This window comes from Rhinatrema bivittatum, chromosome 6 (assembly GCF_901001135.1).
Source record: "Rhinatrema bivittatum chromosome 6, aRhiBiv1.1, whole genome shotgun sequence".
Classification (NCBI taxonomy): Eukaryota; Metazoa; Chordata; class Amphibia; order Gymnophiona; family Rhinatrematidae; genus Rhinatrema; species Rhinatrema bivittatum.
In genome coordinates, this window is record NC_042620.1 from 193,602,409 (window position 1) to 193,626,611 (window position 24,203).

The 24,203-nt window shown below is 48.1% G+C and overlaps 1 protein-coding gene across 3 annotated transcripts in view; it reads right to left on the bottom strand.

The window, feature by feature from the left end:
• The window catches only part of MDH1B (malate dehydrogenase 1B), a 128,351-nt gene that overhangs the window by 81,596 nt on the left and 22,552 nt on the right, over positions 1 to 24,203 (bottom strand). For 2 of the 3 annotated variants that reach the window (XM_029606349.1, XM_029606348.1), the window contains exon 3: positions 1,215 to 1,349. The exons of the other annotated variant lie outside the window; for it this stretch is intronic. In XM_029606349.1, the coding sequence (XP_029462209.1) occupies positions 1,215 to 1,349 (135 nt within the window). The remainder of the gene's footprint in view (positions 1 to 1,214; positions 1,350 to 24,203) is intronic. 3 annotated transcript variants of the gene reach the window in all.

The window sequence follows — 24,203 nt, forward strand, 5'->3', positions numbered from 1 at the left end:
CAGTGCTCCTAGAAGCAAGTCCTCAGAGGGTCGGTGCGGTTCTGGGAGATGGAGTGAATGAGGTCGACTAAGAGAAGACCAATCAGAATGAGAACCTTCTATACTTGAAGAGTCGTGGTTAGAATCAGAGATCACTTCTACGTCAGAATCTGTTCGTGGAGCTTCAGACGGCTGGAGATGTTTTGTTTTTTATGTCTTTTTGGCATGGTGTTGGTCTTGTATTGAAGACTGTGCAGAGGCAGGTGTTGAGGCTTTAGGTTGAGTGAAGTATTTCACATGTTTTGCATCACCATGTTTGGAGCTGTGATGTTTGGAATGCTTTCTTTTTAAAGCGTCATGATGTGATGCCCCATCTGGTGATACAGCTCTTCTTGATGCACTGTCTGTTACACCCTGCGCCGGTGCATCGTGCGCAGATGCGCCAAATGCTTCGGCTGTTTTGACTTCCCATGCTCCGAATGCTGCGGCGTCGAGGAGCGGAAACGAGCGGGTATAGAGCCCTGTGACCCGAATGGCGCATGAAGGGACTTCTTCTTTAGAGGAGTCAAAGCCTCGACATCTTTCAGTGGCCCTGGTGGTGGTACCGACCTGGCCAAGGCACCTACCAGCGACGCCGACCTTCTGGCTTGAGCTTTCTTCACTTTATTCGCCAGGCCCAGCGAAGAGTGAGGCAATCTTAAGCACGCGATTTTCTCAGCGCGTTGTCTTTGGGCCCGGGACGACATTCGACCACAGTCTCGACATGAGGCTGGGTCGTGCTCTGGGCCAAAACAGATATAACAATAATTATGTCCATCTGTTATGGACATAATTTTCCCGCATTGGCAGTATTTGAAGCGTGATGGCTTAGGAGCCATCACCGCCAAGAAAAACGGGAACAAATTTGAAAAAACGAGAAAAAAATTCTTCAGAGACGAGGAGAGAGAAAAACCCCGCGTGCAGTCCTGCTCGCGGAAAAAAAGAGACTGAGGTAAAATGGCAATCGTGTGGGAACCTCACCGAGCAGCCGTACAGAGTTCAAAACTTTGTATTCTCTGAGAAAACTCCGCTTACTGATCCGGTCGCGACACTCCCAGACAGCATGGCTAATTCAGCCTGCTATCGCTGGGAAAACTGCTGAAAAGAATTAAAGAGAGCTAAGGAAAGAAGGATAAATTAAGAGAGATAGCAATCAAAATGTCAAGAGGTATATTGTCAGTTTTTGAACTGATTACCTGAGCATGCTCCATGAATTCATTAAATCCTCCCAAAAGAAGGCCTTTTCCCCCTCTGTCCAATAATTCCCTCCAGATTATTGGAGAGCTTTTATGCTCCCATCCATTCTTCTCACGTATATCCTCAAGCCAGTGCTGAGGGAAATATAAAAAATGGCTAGAATGAATTTACAAATTTGTAAATCAACGGTATGTCTTATAAAATATAAAATCTCAGTGTATGTACCATCAAGACGAGGCTCTTTCACACTTTCACCTAAAGCTCATCCAAGACTATACCCCATGTCCTGGGTAATGTGCATAATGTGCTTAAGTAAAAGGAGAAAGAAGCAAGCACTTATTTGAAGGCTTTTTTTTTTTTTAAGAAAAATATTGCTGGAGGACCAGTAGCATAAGGTCATCCTACAGTCCAGAAAGCCAAGGGTTAACATTCCCCAGAAGTGCCATCTGACCTTGTATGGAAAAGGGCAGGACTGTAATAATTACCTAGAAAGGATGTAACCTTATTATTAAGTTGTCCTCCATTTTTGTCCTGCTATTATGAAGGTCTCACCAGCACAATCACCTGTACAGAACCATGTAACAGTTCATTGTTTTTCTATTTAAGTTTCCCCAATAAAATCCTAGAATGCTGCTACAGAAGAGTTCTGAATAATTTCTGCTTCTCAGTAAGTATTTCCCCCGGAGGTGTTGGGGTCCCTGCTGTACACATTCAGTTCTAACTCTAAGCAAGTAGACTGGGCCAAACTGGTACCAGAGAAGAAAAAAATCTATCAAATATAATGGTTAAATTTAGAATCCTTTTAAGATGCAAAATGAAATACCTAAAAAAATCTCCATCACAAAAAGACAAGAATCAAAAGAAGTAAAAGAAGTGAGAGTATTTCAGATTTTTGTAGTTAAGATATAAAAAGAAAGAACAAGAAAGTAAAATACTGGTGCCTGTTTACTAAACTGGTATTTTTACTACATGTGGTAAAAAGTGCATTATGAACCAAGGTCCTAATTTCTCCTCCCAAACACACTAATTAGCATTGATAGACCTGCAGAAAATTTTCCCATGTCTGTGCAGTTATTTAAATTGGCACACAAATTGGGGATAATAAGATTCCTCTGCATGCAGGCAGGCCAGTCCCCACGAGTGGGTTATGCATCTCTACCAGCAAATGAAGACAAAGTAAAAGCTGATGTCTCGGCTATATAGCCCTGCCCCAACATCAGCCCGCCAGTATTCTCCATCTCCAGCAGATGGTGGACATGCATTTCTCTACCTGTAAAAAAAAATAAAAAAAGTCGATTTCTGAAGTAGATGAGCAATTGGAGAACACTGCTTGCCTCTTGAGGTGATACCATTGGGCCCATCCTTCATTTGAGTCTTGAGTCTGGAGCACTTTTTCAGGCATGGACCTCAACAACAACAAAAAAAAAGCCAAGAAATGCTTGGCAGTGAAGGGGGGATATGATAGAGATGTTTAAAATCATGAGAGGTCTAGAACGGGTAGATGTGAATCGGTTATTTACTCTTTCGGATAGTAGAAAGACTAGGGGGCACTCCATGAAGTTAGCATGGGGCACATTTAAAACTAATCGGAGAAAGTTCTTTTTTACTCAACGCACAATTAAACTCTGGAATTTGTTGCCAGAGGATGTGGTTAGTGCAGTTAGTTTAGCTGTGTTTAAAAAAGGATTGGATAAGTTCTTGGAGGAGAAGTCTATTACCTGCTATTAAGTTCACTTAGGGGCAGATTTTCAAAGGCGCGCGAATAGCCTACTTTTGTTTGCGCTCCAGGCGCAAACAAAAGTACGCTGGATTTTAGTAGATACGCGCGGAGCCGCGCGTATCCACTAAAATCCTGGATCGGCGCTCAAGGCTATGAATTTTGTATAGCCGGCGCGCGCCGAGCCGCGCAGCCTACCCCGTTCCCTCCAAGGCCGCTCTGAAATCGGAGCGGCCTCGGGGAACTTTCCTTTGCCCTCCCCTCACCTTCCCCTCCCTTCCCCTACCTAACCCACCCGCCCGGCCCTGTCTAAACCCCCCCCTTACCTTTGTCGGGAGATTTACGCCTCCCGGAGGGAGGTGTAAATCCCCGCGCGCCAGCGGGCCTCCTGTGCGCCGGGCCGCGACCTGGGGGCGGGTACGGAGGGCGCGGCCACGCCCCCGGGCCGTAGCCACGCCCCCGTACCCGCCCCCAAAACGCTGCCGACACGCCCCCGAAACGCCGCGACGACCGGGCCCGCCCCCGACACGCCCCCCTCCGAGAACCCCGGGACTTACGCGAGTCCCGGGGCTCTGCGCGCGCCGGGAGGCCTATGTAAAATAGGCTTCCCAGCGCGCAGGGCCCTGCTCGCGTAAATCCGCCCGGTTTTGGGCGGATTTACGCGAGCAGGGCTCTGAAAATCCGCCCCTTAGAGAATAGCCACTGCCATTAGCAATGGTAACATGGACTAGACTTAGTTTTTGGGAACTTGCCAGGTGCTTGTAGCCTGGATTGGCCACTGTTGGAAACAGGATGCTGGGCTTGATGGATCCTTGGTCTGACCCAGTATGGCATTTTCTTATGTTCTCTCTTCCCCCCCCCGTACCTCCTCCCGTAGCCAGAGACTTGTTCCTGCTCGCAGCCAGGGAGGGCTGAGCTCAGGTAAAGGAAAACATTTTCTTTTAAGAGCAGAAGTTCTAGTAAGGCTCTCCTGTTTCTACTGGGTCTTCCTTCTCGGTGTTGGTGTTCGGTGTCCCCCGCTCACGTCTCTAGAGAGTTTAGTGAGGTGTGGAAGCAGCACAGGCTTGGCGGGGCAACCAGCCTTTTGGGCTAGGCCCCGCTTCTAGGCTTCCTTTTCACTGGCCGTGTGGTAAGCTGCAATGGTTCTTCACGCATTTTTTATGTGTGATGTTGGCAAGCACATGCGTGCCTACTTGTGCACCTAGTTCCATGTTTCCTGTTGTGCGCATTCTTAGACGGCCTACCATTATGAGCGCCTTGCACAGTGTGATCTGTGCGCGTGTGCTTTTGCATGCAGTTAAGTGCATAGCTGAGCGTGTATTGCGCGCATGTGGCTGAGCATTTATTGTGCGCATATTGAGGTAAATTTTAAGACCCGTGTGCAGGTGCACATGTGCTCACATTTGCCAGCTCGTGCACATGGATGCGGCGATTTTATAACATATGCATGTATATGTGCGTAAACATGTGCATGTTATAAACTAAACTATATAAATGACTTTATATTGACCAACGCAAAGGCGACTTGAGCCTGAAAGTAGGGGGAATTTTAGTAGGCAAGAGAGCAGTTGCGTTTCCCAAGGATGGATGCCTTGGTATGTTCTGTCACTAATCTAACCACCATACTTGTTGAAGGAGGTGCAGTTCTAAAGGATGCTCAGGATAGAAGGACTGCAGCTATCCTTAAGCAAGCATTTGAGGCCATGGTGATGACTTTACAAATTGCTGCTTGTTGTTCCTTGGTGGCTCGAGCTATTCTGCATCTCTCTTAGGAGTCTGGGGGAACGGTTGCAGATGACAAAGCAGTAATAGAACTGGGGGTAGCCTTCTTATCTGATGTGGTCTGTGACCTTGTTCACACTGCCCCCAAATAGGTTGCGTCCATAATAGCAACTAGACATCAGCTGTGGCTGCGCAATTGTTCTGCAGACACTTTTTCAAAGTCCAATCTCACCAAACTGCCCTTCAAAGGTTCTCTTTTGTTTGGCGTTAAGTTGAAGAAGATGGCAAATAAATGGGGGGAAGTTCAGGTCCCTCATTTGACAGAGGATAAGAAGCCAGCTTCACGGCCTTTTCAGTCAACTGACTGCTCGATAGTTCAAGAGATTTTGTCCTTCTAGGGGAGCTTCCTCTCAGACCCCGTTCCTTCGGTAGGTCTCAATCCTTTTGCCCCAGAAAGCCTTGGAAGGATGCAGGCTCTGGGAGTAGAGTCTTTCTATCTTCCCAAATAAGGTTTGCGGACTCACCTACTGGTACAAGATGTAAGCAGCCACCTATCTCGCTTTTATAAGAGATAGGTCCAAATTACATTGGACCAATGGGTCCTAGAAGTGATTCGGAATGGCTATGCTCTAGAATTTCTTTGCATTCCCCAGATGCCTTTATGATCTCTCCGTGCAACTCCCCTCAGAAGAGGTCAGCTGCAGAAACTACACAGAGAGGATTATTGGATCTGAAGGCTGTAATTCCTGCTTCGAATTGCAACAAAATATGTGCCGCTATTCCATCTATTTTGTCATACCCAAGAAAAGGGAGTCTTTTCGACCCATCCTCGATCTCTAAGGAATCAATCATTATTTGCAAGTCACTCATTTCTGAATGGCAATACAACAATGGCAGTGCAATCAGGGGAATGCTTCACATTTCTGGATCTGTTGGAGGCATATCGTCATATTCCCATTCATCAGGAACATCAGCGGTCCCAGTCTGGGACGTTGTTATCAATTTCAGGCCTTGCCTTTTGGGATAGTCTTTGTGCCCAGGACTTTTTCCAAGGTCATGGTGGTAGTAGCAGCAATCTTGTGCAAGGATGGCATAATAGTTCACCCTTATCTGGATGACTGGTTAATTCGTGCCAAGAGTGTGGAAGATAATCATCGGGCATCTTGCAAGGTGCAGGATCTAGGCTGAGTGATGAACTTGTCCAAGAGCAACTTACAGCCATTCAGTTGCTGGAGTATCTTAGTGTTTGTTTTGAAGCAGGGCAGAGTGTTTCTGCCAAAGAGTCGAATTCAGAATTTGATCGCTCAAATTCAAATTCTGAGAAGAACTATTCGCCTGACCATGTGATCATATCTTCAGGTCCTGGGTTTGATGGCAGCCTCATTTTTCCCCTGGGAAAGTGTTACGTTCTGTGTGTCTTGAACTAATAGTGGATCCCTGGGTCGTGGTGAGTGAAGACTTCGCCCACAGGGAGGAGCCCTGTGGGCACTCACAACAATAGGAAAGGTCTCAGCAGTGATGGACAACAGAGGAAACAACTTTATTATACAGCCAATGGTGATCCTAGGAGCAGATCAATAGAGTCAGTCCAGAGAGTATGCCCTCAAGCTGATCAGTCCGATAGTAATCCGCAGCACGGAGTAGTCTGGTGAATACTAGGGATGTGAATCGTGTCCTCGATCGTCTTAACGATCGATTTCGGCTGGGAGGGGGAGGGAATCGTATTGTTGCCGTTTGGGGGGGTAAAATATCGTGAAAAATCGTTAAAAATCGTTAAAAATCGAAAAATCGAAAAACCGGCACATTAAAACCCCCTAAAACCCACCCCCGACCCTTTAAATTAAATCCCCCACCCAAATAACTTAAATAACCTGCGGGTCCAGCGGCGGTCCGGAACGGCAGCGGTCCGGAACGGGCTCCTGCTCCTGAATCTTGTCGTCTTCAGCCGGCGCCATTTTCCAAAATGGCGCCGAAAAATGGCAGCGGCCATAGACGAAAAAGATTGGACGGCAGGAGGTCCTTCCGGACCCCCGCTGGACTTTTGGCAAGTCTCGTGGGGGTCAGGAGGCCCCCCACAAGCTGGCCAAAAGTTCCTGGAGGTCCAGCGGGGGTCAGGGAGCGATTTCCCGCCGCAAATCGTTTTCGTACGGAAAATGGCGCCGGCCATACGCGTATGGCCGGCGCCATTTTCCGTACGGAAAATGGCGCCGGCAGGAGATCGACTGCAGGAGGTCGTTCAGCGAGGCGCCGGAACCCTCGCTGAACGACCTCCTGCAGTCGATCTCCTGCCGGCGCTATTTTCCGTACGAAAACGATTCGCGGCGGGAAATCGCTCCCTGACCCCCGCTGGACCTCCAGGAACTTTTGGCCAGCTTGTGGGGGGCCTCCTGACCCCCACGAGACTTGCCAAAAGTCCAGCGGGGGTCCGGAAGGACCTCCTGCCGTCCAATCTTTTTCGTCTATGGCCGCCGCCATTTTTCGGCGCCATTTTGGAAAATGGCGCCGGCTGAAGACGACAAGATTCAGGAGCAGGAGCCCGTTCCGGACCGCTGCCGTTCCGGACCGCCGCTGGACCCGCAGGTTATTTAAGTTATTGGGGGGGGGTTCGGGAGGGTGGGGGATTTAATTTAAAGGGTCGGGGGTGGGTTTTAGGGGGTTTTAGTGTGCCGGCTCACGATTCTAACGATTTATAACGATAAATCGTTAGAATCTGTATTGTATTGTGTTCCATAACGGTTTAAGACGATATTAAAGTTATCGGACGATAATTTTAATCGTCCTAAAACGATTCACATCCCTAGTGAATACCTTCTCTAGGCGTAGCTTGTGCTGGCAACTCCGGTAGTGGTCCGCAGTGCGGGGTAGGCCGGAAGCCGGTGGAATAGTTGCACAAGACAGGAGGGATCTGGTAGTGGCCCGCAAGCAGGGTAACCCAAGAATCCGTGCCACGAAGGTAGAAGAGCAGGTTCTGTACTCACACCGGTACTGTGGAAGTAGATGGAAGACTAGGCACTGAGGAGGCCCGGAACAGGGACAACAAGGGTCATCCAAGAACGATGCAGGAACTCACTGGTAACGAAGTGAGGCAGGTAGTAATGGCTCTCCGAGGAGTGGATAGCCCTGAGTGGGGCAAGGTCCCTGAGGAGTGGGTACCTAGGTCACCCAGAAAGGACAGCGAGGCGAAGTCCCAGAATGGCGGAAATAGCAGGACAGGTATCCTTGCTAACTTGTATTGCAAGAAGTCAGCTGAGCTTAAGTATGGTAAGCGGATGACGTCATGTGGTGGGACGCCCTTGAGGTTCCCGCCATGACACGTTCAAAAAGGGGACAGGTGCGTGTATGCGTGCCTTAGGTAACCCCGGATATAAGATGGCTGCTGGGAGCGCCCACGCCGTGTCAGGCACGCCATGAGGGTTGGCGTGTGGAAGCGGAGGCTGCCATTCTCCCCAGACTCGGAGCTGCATAGAAAAAGGAGGTGAGAAGCAAAGGTCACAGCCGCCTGCGACCAATGGACGCAACAGAAAGGGTACATGTGTGGCCTCATCAACACATGTTGCTTTCCCGCTGGAGTCCACAATTGCAGAACTATGCATTGAGGCTTCTCTTGCCATTGGAAATGAGTGTCCAATTGCAGTGGTGGTTGCAGACGGATCATCTCCAGAAAGGTGTTTCCTTGGAGACGCTGGATTGGTTAGTACTCATGATAGATGCGAGCCTCCAGGGTTGGGGGACTCACTGTCAGGAGTTGATAGTGCAATGTCACTAGAATGCCGAGGAATGGCAGTGGAGCTTCAATCGATTGAAAGCATGGGCAGTACGGCTGGCGTGCTTGCATTTTACCGTGCATCTAGAGGCTCAGGCGGTCCGGATAATGTTGGACAATGTGACAACGGTGGCCTATATCAATCATCAAGGTGGCACTAGAAGTCATCAGGTGTCAGAGACAGATACGCTCATGGTATGATTGGAGCAATATCTGTTAAACATATCCGCCTCCCACATTGCCGGAAAGAACAACGTAAGGGCTGACTTTCTCAGCAGGAAGAGCTTGGATCCAGGAGAGTGGGAGTTAGAGGACAAAGCCTTTCACTAATAGTGGAGTGCTGGGGCCACCCATACCTAGACTTGCTAGCAACTTCTGACAATGCAAAACTTCCGCATTTTTTCAGTCGCAGACAGGATACGAAAGCACTGGGGATAGATGCTCTCGTGCAGGTGTGGCTGCAAGGCAGCCTGCTGTATGCCTTCCCACCCTGGTATCTGATAGGCAGGATTAAACAGAAAATTGCAAGTCAGGCCGACACCATTTTTTTGATGGCTCTGGATTGGTCCCGGAGGCCAAGTATGCCAATCTGCAGAGTCTACTAGTGGGCAGTCCCCTCTGACTGCCTCCTCGGAAGGATCTGTTGTGGCAGGGACCCATTCTTCAGGAAGATTCGAGTATATTTTGTCTTATGGTTTGGCCCTTGAGAGGGCTAGATTGTTGAAGCATGGTTATTCACCTGCAGTGATTTCCACTTTGCTTAGAGCTAGGAAATTTTCCTATGTGAGAGTTTGGAAAGTTTTCAAGGCCTGGTTTACAGAGCGAGGTTCTCAGTCCCTCAAAATGAATATTCCTTTTAATTTGGAATTTTTCACAGGAAGGATTGCATAAAGGTTTGGCCCCTAACACCTTGAAGGTTCAAGTGGTTGCCCTGGTTTGCTGTAGGGGGTGAGTCAATGGTGGGCCTCTGTCTTCCCATCCTAATGTGTCCTGGTTTTTAAAGGGAGTTAAGCATCTTCATACTCCCTTGCAACTGACAGTGCCTCTCTGGGACCTTAATCTGGTCCTGAATTTCTTGGTGGATTCAACTTCTAGGCCGCTGCTTGGCCTTTCCTTGTGGCTGCTTACCTTGAATACAGTTTTTTATGGTGGCAATCTATTCGGTGTGTCGGGTTTCTGAGCTGCAAGCTCTTTCTTACTATGAGACTGCATATGACTCCGAGATCGGTGCAGCTTTGGAATGTGCTTTCTTTTTTGCCAAAAGTGGTTTCGGAGTTTCATTTGAATCAATCCATTTTCCTGCCCACCCTGGACAGGGATAGAGATGGGAGTGAGTATCGTCTCTTGCATGGCTTGGACATCAAGTGCCATTTCTCGCTGTACTTGGACGTTACTAAATCTGTCCAGAAGCCTGATCACCTATTTGTGCTCTATGGTGGTGGTAAACAGGGTGAACCGGTGACATGGGCAACTAAAGCCCATTGGGTTAAGGAAGTCATCACGGTCACTTATGTGGATGCCAATATCCCTTTTCTAAAGCAGATTAGACCACATTCCATGAGGGCTCAGGCGGTATCATGGGTGGAAATTCGATTATTGTCTCTTGTCGAGATTTGTCAAGTGGTGACATGGTCATCTTTACACACCTTTTCCAAGTATTACCGCTTGTTTGTTGGGAGGACGTTGCGTTCACGCAGGTGGTGTTGACTGAGCTGCGGGCAGCCTCCCACCCTACTTGGGTGTAGCTTTGGTACATCCCACTCGTGGGGATTGACCTTTCTGACTGGAGCCAAAGGAGAAATTGCTAATTACCTGATAATTTCCTTTCCTCTAATGAAGGCAGGCCAATCCCCGACCCGTCTTTGGCTGCCACTTTGTGCCTTTGATTTGCCCTGTAGGTGCAGACATTGCAGAGTATTGTTCCTGCTCTTCGTTTGAAGACTGGTAAGTGGCTTAGTCAGCCCTTTAGTTTAGTGAATGTTAATTCTTTTGTCTGAGCTCAGTGTTCCTATTGGTTGGAAGCATGAGTGGATGATTGTTAATAATCATTTGCAAGTATAATCAGTTTGTCCACAGTTTGGCTTTCTCAGAGAATACTGGTAGGCTAATGTCCAGGCAGGGCTATATAGCAGTGATGTCAGCTTTTACTCTGTCTTCATCTGCTGGAAGGGGTGCATAACCTACTCATGGGGATTAGCCTGTCTTCATTAGAGGAAAGGAAATTATCAGGTAAGTAGTAATTTCTCCTTTTTAACCATGGTGTGTGTGATTAGGGGTAGGGGGTGTAATTTTGTAATTGTGTGCATTGGTGTAAAGTCTATAGGTACTTTTTTTACCTACAGATTTTATACCAATTTTCAAAGGGACAGTACACCTGGTATAAAGTCTGAAGTTACTTTCCCTTTGAAGATTATCCCACCAAAACTACAGGCACATATTTACACCTGTGAACGTGCTGCACATAGTTTATCACGGAAAAAAACATGTATACTTTTGAAATGCAAAAGTGCGTGCGTATGTACAAATGCTACCCCTGGAAATGCCTCTGCTTACTGTGGGTAAATGTACTCACATACAAGACCCACATGCATACTTTTATCTACAAATTTATTTATTTATAAAATTTTATATACCGCCTGAGGCAAATTTCTGCAGATAAAGCACTGTTTTAGCCATGGAAATAGTTTTAAAAATTACCCTCCCTCTCCCTTTCCCTATGTATTAACCTGCATTAACAGGGAATTTTGCATAAGAAGGACAGCAGAGCCTTTTTGTGCCTGCCAGGGCAGTGCTTCCATTAGGCGAACTAAGCAGTCGCCTAGAGAGCCATACCTTGAAGAATGGCAAAATAATGCAAGGCAGCCAGGGCCATCAGCAAAGCCAATCCCATCAGTGGCTGAAAAGCATAAAAGCTGTTGCCAGTAGGTATGTCTCGAGGGTGGGGGGTTAGGAAACCTAGGGCTCCTAATACCCTAGTACTGGTCCTAGTTCCCAAACAATGCTTTCATAACATTGTTGGCCTAATTGTTTCTTCTAAAGGAAGAACACAGGAAGCAAAAATGTAGGATTCTGCTTCCTGTATCCTGCCAGGAAACTTTGATTTTTGTTTAAAACATTTTATTCTCATCATCCCAGCCATTAAAATCTGGTGTAGTATTGGGGAGGAGACAGAAGGAGTCAGCATTTTCCTGCAATAAATATTATCTTGGAATCAGTATTCATTGTCTCCAGAAAATTGCCACAGACCTCATTGCATATTCTCTTACCTGTTAATTTTCCATCCTGTTAATATTCTTTCCATAAATTCTGTTACCCCAGTCCAGTCCTCATAGATAGGTTATGTCCCCCTACCAGCAGATGGAGGCAGAGTAACAAGACTTTCTCTATATATAGATGGTGCAGCACAGAGAAACTCTAGTATATCTCTGAGAAAGCATTAAGAACAAACTGCAAGAACACATTTCAAAATCAGTATTAAAATATTTCTGACCTTCAATGACCGCCCTCTTATGCCAGAACTGCAGATGAAAGATGGAAGACAACCGAACCCAAGTGTTCTCAGTCTTGGACTACTCTGTGAGATGCCTGAACACCTTCATGATCCAACTTCACACTGATTAACCAGTCATTCTAGCAGGGATGAATTAAGATTCTTTCTTTTTGTAAGAACACCTCTCCAATCCCAACACTTTGGTGAATGTCCATGGAGCTGTTGCCAGTCTAAAAGGAAGGGTCCAGAACTGAACATGCTCTTGCAGAATATAGAAATGGAGGTACCTTTGCTCCTCTTGCCTAATGGGGATGTAAACGTATGCCTCTGACAGGACAAGGAAAGCAAGAAAATCGCCATGATGCACAGCCATCAGCATCAAGCAAAGAATCTCCATCTAGAGGTGAAAAATCTTTAGGTGGGTGTTCACCCTTTCAGATCGAGGATAGGTCCAAAAGATTCTTCTTTCTTGGGAACCACAAAATAAACTGAATAGCAACTGAGACCCTTTTCTATGATGAGAACCAACATCACTGCCTTTAACAGCTGCAACTGCATGAAAGTATTGTGCAGTGCCATCTGCTTGGTGAGTGAAGTGTAAGGAGAAGCCATAAAGATGCTGGGGTTGGATGAACAAAGTTTGAGGGCATAACTAAGATGGATCACATCCATCACCCACTGATCGAGATTACTTGGGCCCAATTCTGGTAAAACTGCTGCAAGTGACTGCTCACAGGTAACAATGCTAATCTTCATTGAGAAGATCTGGAAGGTCCAGCAGAGAGGCCTGCGTCCACACTAGGTTTTCTGAAACTGCGAAAGAACTGACCTTTATCCTTGGCACTCTGAGAACCTCAAAAGGAATAAGAAAAACATTGCCTTTTCAGCTTATAAAGCTCAGCATCCCATAGCTGACTGTGACCTTGATTAATACGGAAGAAAAAATGCATTTTATCCTCAGGGAACTTAGGGTTCCTCCAGGGATCATCCAGGGCTTAGGATCTCCTAGACAAGTTCCATGACTATCTCTATAGTGCTAAATTCACAGTGTGCACAGACAATAACCCACTGACCTATGTGCTAACCACTGCCAAGTTAAATGCTACTGGACATCAATGGCTGGCTGCTTTAACCACATATGATTTCATCCTAAAATATCATCCTGGGAAACTCAAAATTGATGCAAATGCACTGTCACAACGGGCCCACCATGAGGAGTCATCAGAACAATGGATTCAAGTGCCAGAGAAGGGAGTAAAGGCCTTGGGTTGCCCCATCAATGAGATGGAAGCCATAGTTTCAATGGGAGTGTCCGCTGCTGCCCTACCAGTAGCTTAAACCCAAATTGCCAGTTTACAGGGGGAAAGCTTATCCTCACTACAGAAGTCTGACCTACAACGAGCTCAGAAAAAGGACCCCAGCTTGTCTGCTGTGTGAACAGTCAAAAAGCACCTCAGATCAGCTAGCTGGGTTGTTTCTCAACACCTTGATATACCCCTGCTACTTCGAGAATGGGACCTGTTGGTAATGGCTGACAATTTATTGTGCAGTATCATACATGGTTCAGAAGGCCAGGCTCAGAAACAGCTGGTGTTGCCTAGAGAGTTCTGCCATTGTGTCCTGCGAAGCTCATATGACGACACAGGGCACCTGGGAATTGATCACACCACTGAACTGGTGAGAGCCCGTTTCTGCTGGCCTAGATTGTCCATTGATGTAAAGTCTAATGTAAAGAATTGTGGAAAGTGTATTTTGAGGAAAATGCTACTCACTAGAGCTGTGCCTTTAAATAATATCACCAGCAAAGGCCCATTAGATTTAGTCTGCATTGATTTCTTATGTCTGGAGAATGATAGCCGCAGCATCAGTAACATCCTGGTGGTCATTGATCACTTCACCCGCTATGCTCAGGTGTTCCCCACAACAGACTAATGGGTGACCACAGTGTAGGCAGGATACTGTGGGAGAAGTATTTTGTCCATTAGGGCTTTCCTAATTGAACACACTCAGATCAAGGACGATATTTTGAAAGTTGGCTGATTAAAGAAATGCTTCAGGTCTGCGGTATCAAGAAGTCATATACCACGCCCTATCATCGTCAAGGTGATCCACAGCCTCAGAGATTCAATAGGAGTCTTAAATATGTTGGAAACTCTAGACCCCAAACAGAAACAACATTGGAGTCAGCCTGTGAGCAGGCTGGTTCATGACTAGAACTGCACAAAGAATGATGCCACCGGCTATTCACCTTATTACCTCATGTTTGGTTGGGAGGCTTGATTGCCGGTAGACGTGTGCTTTGGGGTAACCCCCGATGGTAACTCCTCAAGAAGTAATTTAAAGTATATTGAGCAGTTGAAAGAGCAATTGAACCAGGCTTACCAGGCTGTCGCTGGAAACAGAAATTCCAGTAACAAAGTCACATATGATGCCTGTGTAAAGGGCCAAGAATTGAGATCAGGAGATCGGGTACTGGTAAGGGCCTTTGTTATCCCTGGGAAGCACAAACTATCCAATAGATGGTACCAGGAAGCCTATGTCATTAGCAGAAAACTGCCAAACTTGTCAGTGTACAAAGTGAGACTCAAAGCGGACAAGGCACTGAGTGGACCCTTCACCAAAATCATCTGCTCCCCATAGGGCAGATGGTACGGTTGCCCTCACCACAGACTGGTCTCTTGTTTGAGCCATAGCCACAGAGACTACGTAAATTAAGGGCTTGGAATAGTGGCCCACCATCAAGTACATGGGTCACCCAGAGTCATACTATGAACCTAACAGACTGTGATGACTCTCAGTCAAATGTGGAATATTCTGTCCCCCATACAGATAGAGAGTGCTGATCCTGTCAAGTTGGTGTGGTTATTCGTGCAGATGCCAGCAGCTAAGTCACTTGAAGTGCCCTGACCTTCAGCCGGAGAGGATCCAGCTAACCCATCCTGTGCACCAATTCAAACACCTCCTTCAATAGCTTCTCAGTCACTTACATTGAAACAGACACTTTATTCCTTGACAGTACTGGTGGGTGGGAAGGATGAAGCGCCAAATGATGTAACTACTGTTATAATAGGAACGCCTGGAGAGCGATCCCAACTTGAGGGCATTGTGTGCCCATGGGCCTCAGCACGACCCCAGACGAATCCTCCTTCGCTTGTTTCGAGTCCTCTTGACCCTCCAGCTCCTTTGGTTCTCTAGATGACACCTTGTTGGGTTGGCAAGGCATGTCCCAGCATGGGCGAAGACAAAGTCTGACCCTCTGCTGGACCTGCATGCTTCTGGAAGCCAACAACACTATGTTGGTTAGTGAACAGTCCTCCAACCGTTCCCAGCCCTTTCGGACATGCCGCTGGGTATCGGCAAGAAGCAGCAGGCCTGAGACGGAGGCCTTGTGACACAGAAGACTCAAAACATGGACGAGAAGCTTGGAAGACTCTCGATGAGACGAGGAACTTGGAAAACTCTGGACAAGACGAGAAGCTTGGAAGGTTCGGACATTGGCACTGTCTCTCAGGGCGCCCTACACAGCCCTCCGACACGGGCAGACCCCATGGGCTGGTCACGGACCACCCTGTCCCACTGCGCACCCTACACAACCTAAAGAGGCTGGTCACGGACCATGCGGAAAGCGGGAGAAGCGCAGAAAGGGAATCCAGCTGAGGCGAAACTCCAATGACGAAAACAGGAAACGATGAGATGGATTTACCGCAACAAGGTGTCATCTGGAGAACCAAAGGAGCTGGAGGGTCAAGAGGACTCAAAAGAAGCGAAGGAGGAACGGAACCTCGGAACATCAGGAGTCTGGAACATCAGGAAGCCTGGACTAGGAACCTCAGAACTTGAAGACATGAAACATCAGGAAACCATAGGAAGCAACGAAGACTCAGGCAACAAGACAAGACATGGAGCTCCAACGAAGAACAAAGACCTGATGAAGTGCTGGAAGACGAGACTTCCAGGAGCGAAGAACTCCAATGCAAGGCAATACAGGAGTGCAAGAGAAGCCCTTATATAGGACTGAACCAGGAAACAGTCATTAGGTGGGACCCAGGGTATATCCGGCTGCGGGCCCTTTAAATCTTGTGAAGAGGCGCGGCCCGCACCTTAGGAGTAGGAAACAGGAAGCTGTGCAGGACCATGGTCAGCGGCCCTGCACAGACGCCAATGACGGAGAAGCAGGGCTGGGCCGGGGAGCAGGCCCCAACATTGGCAGCGGCTCCTGCCACTGCAGGAGGGATCAAAGGCAGTTCTGACCGCCAGGAGAGACCAGGGACTGCGGCCTCCAGGCCGCGAAGATGAAGAGATGTTGGCGGCGGCCCCAGCTGCGTTGAGACACGGCGGCAGGGCCCGCCGTGCTGGAGAGGCACCCCGAAGTCCGCAGCTCCTGCCACGGTGAAGAAGACAAAACTGGCTGCGGCTCCTGCCGCGAAGAACGTCGGCAGCTCCGGTCGCGACGGGAAGGGCAGCACAGGAGGTAAGAGGCCTGCTCACGGGGAGTAGCTCCGTGGGCAGGAATCATAACAACTACTCACAGACAGGTAGAACTTAAAGAGACTCCCAAGAAAACCCTCTGTCTCTCCCATCAAGACAATGTGGAAGATGCATCAGACCCCCAGGTTAGAGATGATGGGGGAGGGGATGAGCAGCCCATGAAAAGAGTAACTAAATCAGTAAAAAGACTCACTTATGATACTCTAGGGGTGCCTACTGATCCTCCACTGCATTCTACCTCTTGAAGCGTAGTGGCCTTTATAAAAAGAATCTCAGGTCTTACTTGATGGTATAAACATGAGTTATCACTGCTCTGTTAGTATTTGCAATTGTAATAGACAGGTGTTGAGAAACCATTTCCTTTTCAGAGACATGAGGACAGGTTTTTCCTAGGGGGGGAGAGTGTGACAAGGGTACCTGACCCCATGAGCGTATATATGTCTATGGATCGAGCAGCACAAGGACTTTAAGTGACTTAATATTGACAAGCTGCTTTTAAGTTCCATGCAGGGAAAATATCCATCAACTATGACAGTCCTTTCTTGAGATAAAAAGGATTTATAGCAAGAAACCTGCAGAGAACTGACAGTGAATGCAGAGTAAATGTTCACTGCTCTTCAAAGCCTCCCCTCCCCTCTTAAGGACAGCCAAGCTATGATGTTGCAAGAAGTATGTTGGCCCAATGGGAGCCTCAGAACTACCTGGGCCTATTTTTAAAGACAGGTGCCGCAGTGGCCAAAAAAATCATTAAACTCCAAACGTTCTGTAGTCCCACATACCATGGGTTGCCACATAAAAAAAGATAAAGTCCGTCTTTAAAACTGATTGCCCTTGTTGATATCCGGGCATCTCTTGGCTGAGGTCGAAATAGCAGTTGAGGTATCTTCTGCAGTTACTTTGGGAAAGGGAAAGAGGGGAGAAGGATGCCGTATCCCTGGCCAAGGGGGCTTGAGGCTCTTTCCACTTGCCCAATAAGAGACCTTGGCTCATGGACTAAAACAGGTGGTTGCCTATTTCTCCAAACAGGCCTCTTCTTATGGCCTGTCCACTGCTTATCTTAGAAGTTAGGCATACAGTTCAACTTGTACTGAAGAGGAGGAGTTAAATGTACAGAACTAGATGGTAAGCAGGGGGGAGAGGAATAGCACAGAGTATTTCCTGGGTGGCCCATTTCTTGGAGAAGCTCTTGATATTTCCAGCAGTCACCACCAAGTAATGTTTCAGACTTAATTCTGGCTTACACTTCACATCTGAAGTCTATTTCGTAGTCTGCTGGATATTCTCTGGCTCTTTTTCCCTCTCTAGTGCATCTGATTGTCTGTCTGGCTGTTGAGAGGAGCTAATTAATCAGGTGGTCTCTATGTCTTGAGCTCGAAGACGTTTTGACTGGATGACCATATATGAACAGATGAGGTGAAAAGGCCAGCCAGAATTTTAGGAAGAGAGTTCTCAAGAATGCAAGGAAGTGCGATATCCTTGGGGCAGTCCCAAAAGATATACTGCACTAACCTCTGACTATGCAGAAAGGGCACATGGGTTTCACCCATATGATCGCTTCCAGCATTCTTCCTGTCCATATTGCCCTGTGCACAATCCTCCATGAAATATCCCCGTATTTTTTTGGTGTCAAATTCACAGTAATAGCTTGTCCACTCTAACATCTAATATGACCTGCCAAACTGTGTCTGGACAGGATACAAGGGCTAAGTAGCTGATACTGTGTACCATCAATTGGTACAGTTTTTAATGGAGTATTTCCTCAAAGATTGCAGCTGGAATGTTCTGCAGCCTGCCAAGGCTTTGGGGTGGTGGAAGGGGAGCTGACGAGGGAGGGACTTTGAGAATGGGGCCTTTTAGCAGGTCTGGAGGAGGGGGTTTGGAATATGGGCAGGGACCTCCGGCCTAGGGTGGACAGATTCATGGGTGTCTTGATGGTAATCTTGTGAATGGCCCCAGCTAGAGGTGTAGGTCATCTGTTCTTACCCGCTGGGCCAATTCAGTGGGCTGCACCCATGACGTGCAGTTGGCCGTTAACAGGTGGCTGACCTTGGTGATTCCAGCTGAGGCAATCTGTCTGCATGTTGCAGAGGACTCCAGCAACTCTACGTGTAGATCGGGGTTTACAGAAGAGGATCTTCCAGGTAGTCCCCCTCGGGGACAGTCTGCTTCGTCATCACAGAAATCATGCACCAAGACTTACAAAGATCTCGATAGAAAGGTGGCAGCATAGGGAGACGACATGCGTACCCTCCCAACCAAATAACAAAGAGCCTCCAGTCATACTGCAACCCACCCACCTGGCAAAAGAAAAAGGCATCACGGAGGAGGGGGGGTCTACATACAGAAATCTCTGCAGGCCTTGCAATCGGAAGGAGTCTGGCTTTGTGTGCACACTAGCCACTGTCTGCCTTCCTTCAGAGGAATTTTACCCTAAAACTGCCCAGTCAATGTATCTCTTAACATATTGATAATGGACAAAAGTTTTGACTTTATTATTTGGTATATCTAAATATCTCATTCTTTTGCAGAAGTAAATAAGAGTTGAAACATTGCCCCTGATGAAGCATTTAAGAAACACGAGCCGTGTCGGGCATATGGGCATACGATCGCTCCTTCAGCGTTTTGGTCGCTCATCTTTAAAGGATAAGTGTTAATCACTATATAATTTAAAAAAAATGTGTAACCAAGACTGATGATTACAAATGTTGAATAACTACATATGAAAATATTCATGTAGTAAATTAGTATTGGAATACCAGTGAGAATACCAGTGAGAGTGATTGTAAACAATTTGAAAACTCTCCTATATAACATATGAGGTCTGGTTTCACAAATTTAAAAAAAACACACGTTCCCGATTTTTTGGTGATGTTTTGATGATCATTCCTTCAGAGGAAGGCATAGGACTCCTGCAGAGATCCAGTGCAACTTCCCTGCCTTCAAGAAATCCAGCAGCTTCCTCTGAGTATGGGCTAGAAACTCCACAGGAGAGGTCAGGGCAGTTAGTAGGTGCCACAGCATGCTGAACACCAGCTGATTTGCCACAAAGACTCTCCCGTGGTATAACACAAGTCATAGCAGCTCGACTATGACCTCAGGCGAATGTTCACTTTCTCTTCAAACTCCTGCCAGTTCACTGAGGCTGCAGTTTCTCCGTGGTAAGATGGATACCCAGGTGTTTTATGGTATTCCAGCTCCAAGAAAAATTACCAAAGTCACTCGGGTAAAGGTCCACCCGCTGCAGTCCTGTCATAAGCCCAGCACATTTTGCCCAGTTGATCTTAGCAGAGGATGTGGATGAATAAACCTGCTGGCAGGCTCGCATCCTGTCCAGATCAAGTGGGTCTTAAATTATGAGAAGCACATTGTTGGCACAGGCAGATAATATGACCTAGATTCTGGGTTCCTGCAGCATCAGCCCAGTGAGCCTACTGTGCAAGAGGCACAGGAAAGGCTCAATGGCCAACGCATACAATTGCCTGGACAAGGGACATCCTTGACGTACTCCCCTCCCAAATGCCAGAGGCGCTGTTAAGGACCAGTTAACTTTAACTAAGCACTCGGCAGACAAATACAGGAGGCGGAGAAGGCCTAGAATCAAGGGCTGAACCCAAACTCCTGCAGGATTTGCATAAGATACCAATGATCCACTCTGTTGAAGGCTTTCTCCTGTTCTAGAGACAGTAAGGCCACCGACAGATTAATCCTACAGCAATAGTGAATCAGGTCCCAGACTAAAAAGATGTTATCAAAGATCGAGCAGCCTGGGACCGTTTAGGATTGGTCCTGGTGGATCACCTGGTTCGGCATGGGCTCTACAGATGGGATTCGCTTTCCGTACTGAAGCTACTCTGCCACTCCAGCGCTATCTGGAACTCTTTATTTTTTATTTTATTTAATGGTTTCTTATATACCGAGGCACGTTTGCAAAACATCACCTCGGTTCACAATGTAACATAACTTAGCAACAAGCTTTACAATAATAATAATAATAATAATAATAATAATAATAACTTAGGAACAAGCTTTACAATAATAACATTAACAGGTAGCGGTTAATAGGGCAGGGGATGATAATACGAGATATATATACAAATGTACATGTTAGTTTCAACAATAAAGTTATATAAAGCAATCAGGAAAATCAGCAGGGTGAAGTGAACGATGGAAGGGGAAGAAGAGGAGAAGACCTCAAGAGGTTGGGAGGTTGCTAACGGGGTACCTGCTCCTCGGGGGCCTCTTCTGCTTTCAGGTGCTATCAGGAAACTGGTACTCGCTCCTCGAGGGTCCATGTTCCCTGAGTTGCTGCCTGCATCTACAACCCTTTCTACTTGGAAGACTTCACTAACAGTTTCCATCTGTGAGTACAACTACCATCTATTCCACAGTACTGCTTCCCTGGAACCAGGTACTCGCTCCTCGAGGGCCTGCCCTCTGTTCCAGTGCCAGAACTTGCGTTTAGTGGAATCGCTGTGTGAGTACAATACCACTGAGTCTCTCTACTCTAAGGGATCAGGTACTCGCTCCTCGAGGGCCTGCTCTCCCTGTCTCGGAGCTTCTCCTATTCTACCGGTGTTATGGCCGTGGACCCTTGGGCCGGCTGAGACTGCAGATGTTGCACTGTGGGGACCCACAGTGAGTGTCGCAGATGGGAGGTGGCGCTGACGAGAGACTCCGGAGAAGACTTCACCACTGGAAGTTTGAGGTCCCCCCAGGAGGAGCCCGTAGAGACCCGGATCTCTTGGACTTAGGTGGGACCCTCTGCGACCAAGGATCCAGGAAGCGGTCGAAGAGGATGGTAGGGCCCAGGAGGCTGGAAGAGTCTTCACCCTCGGAAGCCCGCGGCTCCCCTGGGAGAAACCCATGAAAGCCCGAGCCGCTGGGACTTAGGAGAATCCCATGGGCCACCAAGAACCGGATACCTGAAGAGGCGGAGGGAACAGAAGTTGGAGTCCAGGAACGAAGCAGGGTCAGAAGCCAGATGTCCGAAGTCAAAGCCAGGGGTGGAAGCTGGAAACAGAGTCGTGAACGGAGCCGGGTCAGAAGTCAGAAGTCAAAACCAATACCAGAAGCGGGAGCAAAGACGAAGTCAATGGATGAAGCCGGGTCGGAAGCCAGAAGTAGAAGAGACAATCCAAGATCCAACGCAGCAACTAGCAACTCAGGGGACTGAGTGAACCTCGTTGCAAGGCGAGGCATGTCAGTGACTGCCGGGTTTAAATAACCCGGCAACGTCTGACGTCAGTGGGAGGCTGTCCCTGAGTTTCCCGCGCTGGCCCCTTTAAGACTGAAGCTAGGGGGCGGGGCCAGCCGCGGATCATTGTCGGCGTCTCCCTCGCAGGGAGAGTGCTGCGGTTGGCCGAGTTTTGGGCTTTTGGGGCAGAAGTGGAGGGACTCCCACGGCCGGGCCGGCCCGGGAGGTGAGTGGAGGTCCCGGGGCATGGACCAGGACCGTAACAGTACCCCCCCCTCCTACGCCCCCTTCCTGGAGGCCTGGGTTTACCTGGATGAGCCACGTGAAACTGGTGGAGAAGGTCCTTGTCCAAGATGTTGACAGCAGGCTCCCAGGAATTTTCTTCGGGGCCATAACCTTCCCACGAGAGGAGGTACTCCCAATGTCTTAGGCAGAACCGCACGTCCAGTACCTCCTTAACCTTATAAACAGTATCTTCTTGTGCCTCAGGAGTGGCTGGTGCAGGTGTCTTCCTATGGAAGGGAGAGAGAACCAATGGCTTCAACAGGAAAACGTTGTGTACCCGGAGCGTAACCAGTAGACGGAGGCGGTAGGAAACTGCCCCTATCCTTTCATTGATAGCGAACGGGCCGATGTACTTCGGAGCCAGACGCATCGAAGGAAGCCACAAGCGGAGGTGTCTGGTGCTTAACCACACCTTCTCCCCAGGCAGAAATACTGGGGCTGGCCATTGTAGGTGGTCCGCAAATCTTTTCGCAATGACTGCAGTGTGGAGAAGTTTCTCCAGAGTGGATTTCCAGACCTGTCGCAACTGTCGGGCCGTGATCTGTACAGCTGGCAACAGCACTTCCAACGGTAATGGCAAAGGAGGTCGAAGACGTTTCCCATATACCATGTAGAATGGAGACCTACCGGTGACGGAATGCTTGTGGTAGTTGTAAGAGAACTCCGCCCATGGGAGTAAGGCCACCCAATCATTTTGTAGGTCTCCTACGAAAGACCGGAGGAACGTCTTCAAAGTCCGGTTCGTGCGTTCCACTTGGCCGAACGTGGTAGTGAAGTCTAACTGGACCCCAAACCTTTTACAGAGCACCCTCCAATACTTTGAATGTTCTTGTCTGATGGCCAGTAGCGAAGAAGGAAGTCGAAGCGGCTAAAGAAGAGAGACCACCGAGCCTGCCGGGGGTTAAGACGCTGGGCGAGGCATAGGTATTCCAAGTTCTTGTGGTCCATATACACGACCACCAGGTGCTGGGCCCTTTCCAACCACTGGCGCCATTCTTCAAATGCTAGTTTGATGGCCAGCAACTCTTTATCCCCTATGCCGTAATTCCTCTCTGCGGGCGAGAATCTGCGTGAAAAATAGGAGCAGGGCAGGGATTTACCCCCATTTGATAACTGGCTTAGTACGGCCCCGACGGCCATGTCGGAGGCGTCGACCTCCACGATGAACTGGCGTTGAAGGTCTGGGTGCCAGAGGCATGTGTCCTGGAGGAAAGCATCCTTCAATTCCTGAACGGCTTGTAGGGCCATCGCCGGCCAGTTCTTAGCGTCGGTCCCCTTTCTGGTGAGGGCCGTCAGCTGACCACCATCTGGGAATAGTGTGGGATAAATTGCCGGTAGAAATTGGCAAAACTGAGGAACCGCTGAAGCGCTTTGACTCCCACAGGCTGAGGCCAATTCCCTTGTAGGGAGAGCGCCGTGGTAGGCCACGTTTCGGGCCTTTGGGGCCGAAGTGGAGGGACTCCTGTAGCTGGCCCGGGCCGGGATGTGAGTGGAGGTCCTGGGGCATGGCCCGGGACCGTAACAACCGGGGACTCTGTATGTTTCTCTGTGTGTACTCATAACTCTCAGGCTCTTTCCACTACAGCACAGCCAAGCAGAGGATTCGCTGTTCCAGCGTTCTGTGGGATACTCGCCCAGTCGGGCTCAATATCTACTACTCACTACTGCCACCTGTGTTGGTTTCCAAAACTGTTTAAATAAAGATTCAATCTGTGTTTGTGTGTCCAGAGTCTAACCTGACACCGTGGTCCCTCATGGGACTGCCCCCCGTGGGCAAGGTCAGCTGCCACAGTGTCCAAGGATCCACCCAAACATCAATAACCATAACACACATCTGGACAAAGGTGAAGGAGGCGAAATCAGCTAGATCATGTAGCCGCCAGATATCAGCCAGGGAGAAGCAGGTGACTGTCTTCCCCAAGAATGCATTTAATTATTTATTTGTTTATTTTATTTATTTATTTGTTTTTATATACCGATGTTCAATTTGGCATATCACACCGGTTTACAGTGTAACAGAGGTTCAATAAGAATTAGGCTTCTTATTTTACATTGTAACTTATCATCTGTAACAATATAATTTAATAGGAAATATGGGCAACGATGAGGAAATATGGGCAAGAATGAGGCCGAGGAAGGGTAACCCTCATGGCTAGTGCGGTCATAGGCCTCGAGGGTGCAGTTAAAGTCATCCCAGAGCACTACTTCCTTCGCAGTATCCAAGGTATGCAATAGGGCTGACAATTGGTGAAAGAAAGCCAATCTGGCAGACCCTAAAACTGGAGCATATACATCGATCAAGTTGATCCTGCAGCCCAGGACGAGGCGC